General features: G+C 34.5%; 1 protein-coding gene across 1 annotated transcript in view; it reads left to right on the top strand.

The window, feature by feature from the left end:
* LOC135219068 (uncharacterized) overlaps positions 1-4,651 on the top strand; it is a 149,043-nt gene extending 144,392 nt beyond the window's left edge. The window contains exon 4 of the mRNA XM_064255498.1: positions 4,485-4,651. Coding sequence (XP_064111568.1) covers positions 4,485-4,651 — 167 coding nt within the window. The remainder of the gene's footprint in view (positions 1-4,484) is intronic.
* The last annotated feature ends 8,211 nt before the right edge of the window (positions 4,652-12,862 follow it).

Raw genomic sequence — 12,862 nt, 5'->3', positions numbered from 1 at the left:
TTTCATCCATTCTTATATATATACATCTTTTACTGTATCTCCGTTCTCCATCTCTTTCTTCTTTCCATCTTAATATTCACCCTCTCCTAAAAATCGATTCATGGTGCAACTGTGAGGTTTTCTTTTTACAACTTTCAGACCTCTTTTCTGTTAATTTCATTTTCAACACTGAATGACCTCGTAGGTCCCATTGCTTGGCCTTTGGCCTAAAGTGTATATTCCATCTATTCTATTTTATTCTGTATAAACATAATATACGTAGCTCAAAATGGATTCCTGTCGACAGAAGCATTTTCAATATAGAGGGAATTATTTCCCAACATTCCATACACATAACATTAGTGACATTATGGCAATCTGTCTTTTCAGATCCATGATAACTGTGTTGAATTACCTGAATGTGGAGGAGACAGCGGGAGATGTGTCAAAGATGGTGACTGGGGAACTTGCTATGGCTTGGCTGAACCAGCAGGTCGTTTTGGAAACAATTGCACATGTTGCAAGGGTGATCACTATGAACTACAGTAGAAGAATGGGGGTACTATATTTTTTTTGCAGAATTTATTTATAAAGCATACATTCATGCATCTATTCTGCTTATCTATCTATCTATATATGTGCGTCTGTAGATATGTTATTTATATAGTTTTATATATATATATATGTGTGTGTGTGTGTGTGTGTGATAAATTGCTTTGTAGTACATACAATATACATTCAAGTTTAAAATGTTGAAAAAATGGTATTACTCAAACTTAATTATCATTTATTTTAACTTAAGCCCAAATAGTAAATGACAGTACACAGAACCTCTTACATTACAAACCATATTTATAGAGAGGAGAGAATGGACACCGTACAACAGCCAAAGCAGTTTGTGACATGCAACTGCCTGGCACCATTGCTATGTGATAATTCTTTTGTAAACATAGGCGCAAAACCCATACAATCTTATGGGAAAACCCTATACTCTTTAAAACATGTTTTCTCAGATCTCCACCAAGACTGTCAAATGATTTATACACCATTTACTATATACATATGTACTGTATGCAGAAGTAAAAATATTTAATTTTGATGGTATATTTCTTCTACAGTTAAGCCATAAAGTTTTGTAGATATGGCAGCTACAATATGGTTATTTTCTCAGCAGTCTTTAATGAATGGTAAATTATCTTTGCAGCATTTACCAATGACAATGTGTACTAAATGTGGAAATAAAAATTTTAATTTGTCTGCTGTACTAGTTTGAGCAATATAGTTGACCAATTTGTCGACGTTATTTGCCTTTCTTTCCACCATAAATGTACAGTCCTGTTTTACTCTAGAGGCAGAACTAATTATCGTTAAAATTTAGGAGAGTCCTCTCCATACCAGGTTTGAGAACTTATTGATAACATGTACTAAATAGGCTAAAATACCGAATAGGCCACCTGGTGGCCACCTCTACCATAGCACGACCACCTTCTTGAAAACTGAAAATTATGGCATTGATTTGTGACTTGAGAGAAAAACACTTACTTCAAGAGGAAATTAGAGGTCTTGCGGTATAACTTCGACGGACGCTGGCTCTTGACAAATGTCTATCCTGGGTTACAGGTCATGTTAAAGTACTCTTTCGGGAAGGAGGTCACGCTACTGTAGAGGCTGGCCATTCGGTGCCTTTTACACTACCATACATTTCATTAACACTTAAAACTGCAGCAGGCCTGGTTCTAGGCCTCATGATACTAGCTTTTGTACATTGTTGTAGTGCAAGTAGTAGGAAACACAGTCAGGCATAACCAAGGTTGTATGGACTGATGGTGACCCTACATGCTACTGACTTTTCAGGTAGATTTCAGCACACTGATCCACTTTTATTGTATACAATTCATCATTTGGAATTATATTTTACGATCTGTAGGCACATACCACAGATAAACAACATCCCTGCTTTAATAAAAAGCTTATTACAAGATTCATTACATATTTATTACATATAAAAGCAGGAGTGAAGTTGACTGCGATCTAACTGTTTACTTGAGGTTATTTCAACAGTCATAAAGATTCTCATGAATGAAAATAGGTCTCTTATTTATGAAATATGATCCACTGCCTCTTTTGTGACTGTTCACAGAGTTGATGATCCAGCATTGTTCCCTACCAGAAGTGGCTTTTTTGCTGCTGGCCGTCTTTACAGTTGATACTGCGGCCATCCTCTGGCAGTCATCGTATAACAATGGTTCCTTATGTGCATGCGATCGTCGCTTGTCTGTCCAGTCTCTCCTCTCTATATCTATGTTATAAACCTAAAAAAAATTTTGTATGTCAGTGTCATATATACATTTTTAATGACAGCTGCAAGGGTCCAGGATTGAATGCAATAATATGAATAATGTGGAATGATGATAAAATATACTTGAAGAAATGTTTATCTTCCCTCAGATTGTACCCCTAATGCCCAGTGTACTGCTAATCAAGGCTATTGATACAATGGTACGAGTAGCTACACGTGCACAGGTACCATCTAGGAACAAGGATGCGGGGGGAGGCTGCATGTCACTTGTATTAATGGTATGTCACTTCATGATTGCTTCATGTCTTTGTAATTGAAGTAGCAGTTTTCTCATTTGTTAAGAATTTCATATCTTTATTTTTCGAATACTGGAACCATTAAAATTTTGGTTAATCAGTTGTATAGTTTTGTACTTAGGTTTTTTGATGTCTGAAGTTAGTATAATTACTTTGTTTTTCTACAGAGGTCAAGCTGGAATGTCACACAGTCTTCTTTCATAAAAGCCTATCATTCTTAAACCAAATATTGGACACAAAATCTCAATGTATTCTATAAACAACAAGTCGATTTTTGCAGTGTATTCGGGGAGGGAGTCATGTTAAGTGACCATATTTCACTCCTACAAGGTACTTGAAACGTTTAGCATTTACTTCTGTGTATGTGCATAGTGCTTAAACTGCTGGTGACCTTTTCAGTTACTTCCCTCTGTGTTCTATTATCTGCCTGTGAGAACGTGGATCTTGCATTAAACCTGCAAACTGGAGTAGCTGTGTTGGTGCAATTGAATCAAACTGACTGCCTTGGAGATGACTGTGCCTGTTGCCATCCAACAGGTAAGCCTCTAAAGGAAGATCACTTAAACAATGCGAACCTCCAAAGGAAGGGTACAATACAATGAATGTCCTGTACATCATGACAAAGTTTCCTTGATAGAGATGATCCTCAGTTGTGATACGTTTACCTGTCTATCTGACCAGTATCATAGATGTTTGATGTAGGTACAACAATATTACTCTGATATAATTAGAGATTTTTATTGTAAAGATATCTCTTACTTGTATCACAACTAGAATCTACATTGTGCACAGAACTTTAAGGCTACAAAATATCTATGAATTTCAAGTGTAAAATGTTTTGCCATTCTGTTTGTTAATATGTAAACACAAATTGATGAATAACAATGCAAATAGTTACAAACTCTTAACAACAATGAAGAGAAACTGCAGTATCTGGATCAGAAACATATCTCTTAAAGCATAGAAAGAGACTCAAAATGGACGACGTAAAAAATACAGATACAAAACTTTAAACATCAATCCCTCGCCTTTCAATATTGTTTGTAAAATAATCATTATTATATACCATGTATATTTTAATTATTTTTGCTATGCCGTTTTTTAGGTACTCTTTCATTGTTTAACATCACAGGCCTCCTTGAAGTACTCAACACAAAGTTTTTTTTCTAGCATTTGATTTAAACACCAGATTAAAAGACATCAGAATCCTCTGTTCAGTAATTGTGTAAAACATCTCACTGTGCCAAGTTAGAATGTGTGAAGTAGGAAAAGTTACCCAAACTGATGAGCAACATTACAATAAATGTAGAATTCTTAAAGCTGTTTCAGGATGTTCCAAAACCCATATGTTCAGACAATATGGTTACTGCTTCAGTACGAATAGCAGTCATGTATGCAATGGTATCACTTAGGATGAAGGGTGTGATGGACCAAATTATGCTTGTTGTTTCATGGGTAAGTGGCTTTGCTTTGCATCTGCAATCATTTCTTTCACTTCTTATTTGTCTCAAGCACCAGGAATCTTACAAAGAGCCATTTCCCTTTGGTTTTCGGTTTATAGTTCGTACATTTTCACAAAGTTTTCGTTAAGGAGTAACTTTTTCTGATAAGATTCAGGTTTGGTTATTTTATCCACCACAGTTGCAAGGGAGCATTTCATAGAGTAGCAATAAGAATAAGCATAAGACCTTGTTTCTTTCAAAAAATATAAAAAATCTCATTCATACTTGAATATATTGTTTAAGATTAACTGTGAATGACTTTCCTGAGACAGCAAAATTGATAATATGCATGGATGTTCTTCACTGCATTCAGAAGATTTTGTCAAAATGCATGTCGCCTAATGTATTATTAATTCAGTTTATACTCCTCTGTGTATTATTGATATCACGTATGTTTTATCATTCCAGATCCTGATAACTGTGTTGAATTACCTGAATGTGGAGGAGACAGTGGGAGATGTGTGAAAGATGATGACTGGGGAACTTGCTATGGCTTAGCTGAACCAGCAGGTTGCCTTGGAAACAATTGCATTGTTGCAGGGGATGAGTCGATAAGGAACAGTAGGAGAACTTGATATATTTTTTGCTCAATTGTTTATAAGGCATAGTTTCATATAGTATTTATAGGATAATGAAAAGTTTTATGAAAACTTTTATGTAATATTGGAAGCACATGCAAAAGAATATTTATAGTATATAGTATTATGCAGTAGCAGTTGTTACCTATATTTTCTGAAAGTTCCTTGCTGCTTATGTTTTTAATTTGCTCTTTCATATTTGTTATATTGAGTTAACTTTATCGTCATATAAAAAAAACAGTAAGGTCAATACACAGAACCTCTCATGTTACAACCGAACTAAATTTTTGTATGTCTGCATTATATGTAAAGTGATAATTCCTTCAAGGATGAGGGCTTAATTGTACAAATATGAATAACTTTAAATGAAGATTAACGTTACATAAAGAAATGTTTATCTTCCCTCAAACTCTCAGATTGTACCCCTAATGCCCAGTGCACTGCTAATCAAGGCTATTGCTACAATGGTACCGAGTAGCTACACGTGCACAGGTACCATCTAGGAACAAGGATGCGGGGAGGCTACATGTCATTGTTGTATATTAATGGTTGGTCACTTCACTGATGCTTCATTTTCTTTGTAATTGAAATAGCAGTTTCTCATATGTTTAGAATTTCTTATCTTTATTTTTCAAACACTGGAACCATAAAATTTTGGTAAATCAGTTGTATAGTTTTTGTACTTAGTGTATCATTAACATGATAAACTTTATAATACTATAAAGGATATGTTTGTTTAAAAAATGTTGATATGGGTTGGAGCGAGTTGTCCCCCTCATTTTGGGACCACCTTGACGTGGTGAGGGGGCTCTCGAAACCTCAGGAATCTCTTCCCAGGTTCGAACCCAAGAGTCCCATATGACATTATATATTTTCGAGTAAACTTATGTGGACTTTTCCATTTTTTGCCAAAATTTTTGGAAAGCAAAATAAATGAGAAAACATATCATGGGCTTAACGTGGAGTTAAATCCGAAGCTAAATAGTGAGAACTGTGGTAGAGCCATCATCTACCCGACAGTTCGGACCTGTTTTTTCAGGCGGAACTATTCTGTGGAGCGGACCAGGATTCCAGGGGGGCCTGGTTCTAGGAATAGAACTCTCGGCATTCTATCCAGTTTGCCCATAATGTGATTAGGATGGGGATAATTGTATTAACTATACTCTTAGTCCTAGCAAGCGGGTTCTGCTTACACTTGGGCCATACTAATCATGTTTATGCCATCCCTTTTGGGGTAGGGGGTAGGGATGCGGACATTGGGAGTCTTTTCTCACTTGTGACCTTGGCAGAAGATTTAACTTTGCAAAGGGCCAATGATATCTTTTCAAGATTTTTTTTTTTTTTTTTTTTTTTTTTTTTTTTTTTTTATTTTTTTTTTTTTTTTTTTTTTTTTTTTGTGTAAAAACTCAAAAACAATTTATGAACTGTGAAATAAATGATTGAGTACCCCTGGGCCCCATGATGGAAAAACTACGGCACGTTGATGACAATTGGCACGTCACTCCCGAATTCCTAGGTACTGCCACAAGTAGTGAAACACCCTGTTCCAAGTAAAGCAGCAGAGCCAAGAAAAACCAAATAGAGTGCATAAATAAAAAAGAAACAAACAAAAATAAATTGGTAAACTCCAATATCGTAACAATGGAACCATATATGATGAACAATAATTCTGAATTAGAGACAAATAATCCTCCCAGCAATACAGAAAAATATAAAAATCATAATAGACAAGCAACATACATAAAACAAGGACCAAAGAGAAACAAAAATTACCGACTTAATCCCACATTGGTACATTTTGATGACCTCTTTGGGACCTGATAATTGGTCAAGATTTCTAGTCCTCAAAGCTGACAACAAAATCTCAGCAGCGATGCTAGAAAACAAATTACTTAAACATATATCCAACACAAGACATGGAATGCAGACACATCAAGGACAATGAATGGCTTATCCAAGTAACCAATAAAAAGCAGTCCACTGCCTTTTTAAGTATAACAGAAATAAAAAATATAAAATAAAGGTAATAATTACAAGCCACGAAACATTGAATTATGTACAGGGTACAGTCATCCTACCAATAGCGAGCAGGAGCTTCCTTCAAAACAACTATTGCTAGACTCCCTAAAATTGAGATATAACTATATCCACGATTTAGAAATATACTCTATTTCAAGTAGGAAAGATAAAAGTAAAAATATCAACATTGCCAAAATAAAATTTACAGGCCAAGACTTACCATTTAAAATAAAAATCTTGGACAAAATAGAGAAGTTCGTCCTTTTGTTCCTAAACCATTACAATGTACACAGTGCTCAAGGTATGGACACACATACAAAAGATGCCAGTAATAAAGCTATATGTGCAGTCTGTGCATCAGATGACCATACCACTAATTGGAACTGTAATCAATCAAAATGTATTAATTGTGGACTAGCCCATCACGCAAAATTCTTAAGGAGTGTTCATTTTACCAATATAACACAGAACTTCAGTTGTAATAAATAGGACAGGAATGTCAGTCATGGAAGCCAGACTTGAGCTAAAAGTAAAGAGGCGTTAACAATCCATCCAAAACCCCCACCTTTTCAAATGTGACTAAAAATCAAGACATCAAAAACAGCACAATGACAAACAAGATAGTATAAAACATGGAAACTGGGATTTCATACCAATAATACTGAAACCCAAAATTAAAAGTGATATTACAACAAACCAATACCACCACTAACATAGATGATTCAGTTATCCATGGAAAAGAACTTCCATAGAAGAAGAAGGTAAATAATGATGATAATCGAAACTGGCAAAAAGAAAAGAATTCTAGAAAGAACCCCACCTAAGGGAAAAAAAGTAAATATTGAAAATTACAATCAATCCAGAGAGACTCCAACTACACCAGGAGAACATTTTAAAAAAGATATTAAACTAACCTCATCATAAGTGGAAATACACAATACCATCAATCTCAATCAAAACAGCCAACATCCTGGACAGTAAAGATCACTCTTTACAATTTCCATCAAATAATACTAATGAAAATCATACCATTAAACCAAACCAAAAATATAACTATCACCCACCAAACCATCCACAAGACCGAAATATCCCATTAACAACAACAAAACAAATAACCCCTCAAACCAACAGTCCTTATCACTACAGAAAAGGAAAAACAATAGAATTACAAAACCAGAAATTTCTAAAGCTAGACCAAAACTTCTGAACCAATAATTAACATTACCAAACATGCTTCAATCTTGTGGTTGTAATGAATGCTTTGTAAGTACATATAAACCAAACTAACTACCAAAGACAGAGGACCACAGTACGAAATTGTATTGACAATTTTACCAAATTAAGGAGGTGCCCTTTAACACAACCAAACATGAGAACGAATTATGTTCTGAATCCGTTAAAATACAAAAAGGAAATTATAAAATCAAAAATAGACTTATTAATATTCAACTATGAAAAAACAAACAACTGCAGAATCTAATAACCAACATACATAAATGCAATTGACCACCACAAAATAAATTCAAATGCATATAAACTACGAGATAAAGTAAAATCAGCAATCAATTTACAGAATTTAACACAATTCCTCCCAATAATGGAATATAAAATCATTCAAGGAATATAAATGGTCTCTTAACCCAGACTACGGTCTGGGTGAATTACAAAGAATCATACGAGACCACAACCCAATGTGCATATGTCTACAACATATAGGAAGTAACCCTACAAATATCCAACACTATAAAATTGCCTGTTATTCACCAACTGACGGTGGAAAATTAGGCACAGCCATATACGTTCATAATAGCATTACATATGAACCTGTTGACATACCATCTATGCCATATCAAATAACATCAATTAAACTGTATATGCCTGATAAAAGTAAAATTACTATTTGTAATTTATATAACAACCAAATTTCAATACAAATTTCAGTGATTTTTGTTTTCTGAACTTATTAGCAAAAAGTATACAGGAACCACTACTTATAGTAGGAGATTTTAATGCACATAATCCATTATGGGATATTAATAACCCCACTGAACACTCCGGAATCAACATAGAGAATACTATAATGAAAACACCAACCTGTATTGTCTCAATGAAAAGGGTGAAGTTCCAACATATTTTCAAATACACACCTAACCTTTTCTTCAATGACATTTTCATTATGTTCAAATGATGTAGCGGAGAATTTGAATGGAACGTCCTAGACGATTCATACACAAGTGACCATTTCCCAATCATCGAACTACTTAAGTAATATCAAAATATTGCCACTACAAGATATAATATCCAAAAAGCTAACTGGGATAAATATTTCCTATACACACGAAAACATACCACCATTCCCACATCATGAAGATCACAATACTACATGTGAATCCTTCTCAAACTTCATAATAAATGCTGCAGATAAAAGTATTCCAAAAACCAAAAACCACATTCCACAAAATCCCCTGTCCCATGGTGGAATCCAACATTAACAACATTAAGTAAAATAAAACATATATTGAGTCGCAATCTAAACAGACTCAAAACTCGCCTTAAATCACTCAACAAAATGCCCTATAGTATAAACATATTAAACAAAATAGTTATAACAAAATATAACAATTAACCACATTAAACCACATATAACAAATATACAGCCAAATTTAGAAAAACGGAAAAAAAATAATATCTAAAAAAATCGCATCATGGAAGGAATATGTCTCAAACATATCTTCAAAAACACATCCACAAGGGATGTCTGGCAAAAGATAAGGAAAATCAATGGAAAACATATAAGACCTCAAGAAGTGCAATACATTTAAATGGAAAAATATACCATGATACTTATGAAATATCAAACATAATTGGGAAACATTTGAAAACATCAGCTTACTCCAGCCTAGATACACATTCAAAGTATCAGAAAAACAAAAAGAAAATATAATACTCAATTGAAACTCTTGAAGACCTGGAATATAACTATATTTTTACATGGATGAACTAGATAATGCCATCAACTCTTGTCATCCCTCTGCACCAGGATATGATAAAATATCATTTGAAATGATAGAAAAATTAGCTCCTATAGCTAAATACATATTTATTAAAATTTTACAATAGTATCTGGCTAAAACGTGTCTTTCCTGATAAATGGAAACATGCCATAATTATTCCAATAAACAAACCAGGAAAGGATGCAAGTAATCCATCCAATTATAGACCGATATCTCTAACAAGTTGCCTATGCAAAATCTTAGAAAAAAATGGTTAATGCACGATTAAACGTATGTAATAACCAAAGAATCCATTTTAACACCAACACAATCTGGTTCAATAGCTGGCAGATCAACCCTAGATCCCTTAACACATTTAGAAGATCATATCAAAAAAGGCTTTGAACAAAAGAAATTAACAGTAGCTATATTTTTGATATAGAAAAAGCATACGATACAACATGGAAACATAACATGCAAAAACAAAAACTAACCACTAACAAGGGACCCCTAAGAGGCCACTTACCAATATTTATTAAGAACTTCTTAACCAAACAGAACTTTTCAAGTAAGAGTAGAAAAATCCTACTCAGTAACCTATAAAACTGGAAGAAGGAAATCCCAATCTCAAGGTAGTGTCTTGAGCTGTACATTGTTTGCTTTAGCAATCAATGACATTACTATAAATTTACCAAATGGTGTAAAAAACAGTTTATATGTTTGATGACTTTGTCATTTACTATACGAGTAGTAATTTGAGACATGCTCAGAGAGTTTTCAGTACTGCCATTTCAAATATATGTAGTTGGACAAATTCAGTTGGATTTAAATTTTCAACTGATAAAACAAAAGCAATCGTCTTCTACAAAGACAAAAGGTGGATGAAGAACCAAACAATCAAACTGCATCTTTATAGCACTGAAATACAATTTTGTACAAAAATCAAGTATCTAGGAGTAATATTTGATCAACATTTAAATTGGAAAGAGCACATCAAATACATTAAAGCCAAGGGCATCAAAGCCCTTGCCATATTAAAAAAAAAAGTTATCACACACTAAATTGAAGGGGAGCAAAGGAAGAGACATTTTATTAATGATTATATAAGGCACAGTCTTATCATAATAGATTACTGCTGTCCAATATATTCATCCGCCTCAGAATCTGCATTAAAATCTCTTGATGCAGTGCACCATGAAGGCGTGCGATTGTGCACAGGAGCTTTCCGATCGTCCCCAACAAACTCACTTTTGGTCGAGGCAGGTGTTTTGCCCTTAAAACATCACCGTAATTTAATAACAATACAAAGAGGTCTTTCAATGCAAGCGGGATCGTCTCCTGCAACTTACTGCTTCCAAAACTGTAATCAAGTAACAGCAGTTAATAGTACTAGCTCTTTCCCAAAAAGAGCTAGATACATAATGAACATACATAATGTGAATCCAATTTTTCACCCACCAATGGAATTGCCACCACCATGGATTTTAAATAGAGTAAAGATATGTACTCCCTGTCTTACCTACTCAAAAAAACAAATGACAAGTACGGAAATGTACCGCAACATGCTTTGGAGCACATTAGAAGAAAAGGCAATAAATTTATGATATATACAGACGGCTCCAAAAATAATGTTGGAGTAGGAGCATCTGCAATATTCGAAAAATATGTTAAGTAAAAAAAAGCCTACCTTCAATATCATCAGTATTTACTGCCGAAGTCACAGCCATACAGATGGCTCAGTAGATGATATCTGAGGCAAAAGCAAGTGTCTCTGTTATTTTTCAGTGACTCACGTAGCGCTTATAGATGCAATAAGACAGTATAAAACCAGGAAAGCAAATAGTACAGGAAATTCAAATAAAAACATTCATCAACTCCTCCAATCAGGAATATCAATGGAAATATGTTGGATCCCAGCACACGTGGGAATAAAAGGAAATGAATATGCAGACTCTGCTGCCAAATTAGCCTGCACTATCCCTCCAACAATTTCATATGCCCCAGTGTCAGACTGGGTAAAATCAGTTAAAACATTAATTTACCAGGATTGGAAAGAAGAATGGGCCTCGGTGCCAACAACAAATAAACTCAAAAATATAAAAACTGAAGTCTATGCATGGAGAACATCCTCACAGGAGGAAAGAGCAAAAGAGGTGATCCTAGCAAGGTACGTATAGGACACACAAGATTCTCACATGGTCACTTGATGTCACACCACATGCTGACCCAGTGAAAGTAACAGATGTCAAACACCCATGACAGTACAGCATTTGCTTGTTGAGTGCCCAAATTGGACCCAGGAAAGATCTATTTATCTGCGGAGTTCGGAAATGAAAAATATTCTTGCGGAAAGCAGGGATTTTTCAATTAATAAAATCATAAATTTTTAAATAAGACGGGTTTCTCAAATAAAGTCTAATTTTTTTTTTTTTTTTTTTTTTTTTTTTTTGTTTTTTCTCCTCAGGATTGATCCCTGAGAACCAGCCCGAGAAGAGTCTACTTGAGACTCAGAGGTCTGGAAAAACTAACCCCTATTAATAATAATAATGGAGCGAGTTGTAACTTATTGCGCATCTGGAATATCTTTTGTCTTACCCATATCTCATTGTCGCACGGTTAGCGGGCGAAGTGCCGTAAAATTTGCTACCACTCGGTACTGCCTATTGTGTTGAGTGGTGGTGGCGGGTGGTGGCAGGTGTTATTCTTGTAGATGTAGACCCAAGAATGAAGTCGGTGACATATAAGGCCGGCAGGTGATGGGATATTTGTGTTTGGCAATCTCCTACTGGGGTTCAAGGCCTGTGATAGTTAGGCCATTGAAGTGATTGCAATACAGTGTATTATGGATGTTATATATTTCAGTTGGAATTGCCCTTATTGGTAATTGGATTCTATGTATATATACAGTAATGTTTAATGATATGAGTACATTTAATTTGATGCAGAGTGCTTTAGTGGCTACAGTACCATAATTTACAGTGGTATTTATTTACATTGCTATAAACATAGTTATTGTTAGAAATATAACATATCAATATGGGTTGTTCATGAACATTACTAGAAGGGTTGTATTAAGGACAAATATTTTTTTTTATAGTTAAATCAGGAAAATTAGGGAAAATTCAAAACTTTGTATAGCTGGTGTACTGTATTATTTTTTATTACATGGAATATATTTTTCTACATTACATTAACT

Source organism: Macrobrachium nipponense, chromosome 1 (genome assembly GCF_015104395.2).
Source record: "Macrobrachium nipponense isolate FS-2020 chromosome 1, ASM1510439v2, whole genome shotgun sequence".
Classification (NCBI taxonomy): Eukaryota; Metazoa; Arthropoda; class Malacostraca; order Decapoda; family Palaemonidae; genus Macrobrachium; species Macrobrachium nipponense.
Note: the sequence above shows the minus strand (reverse complement) of the source record. Positions and strands in the feature narration are given on the sequence as shown.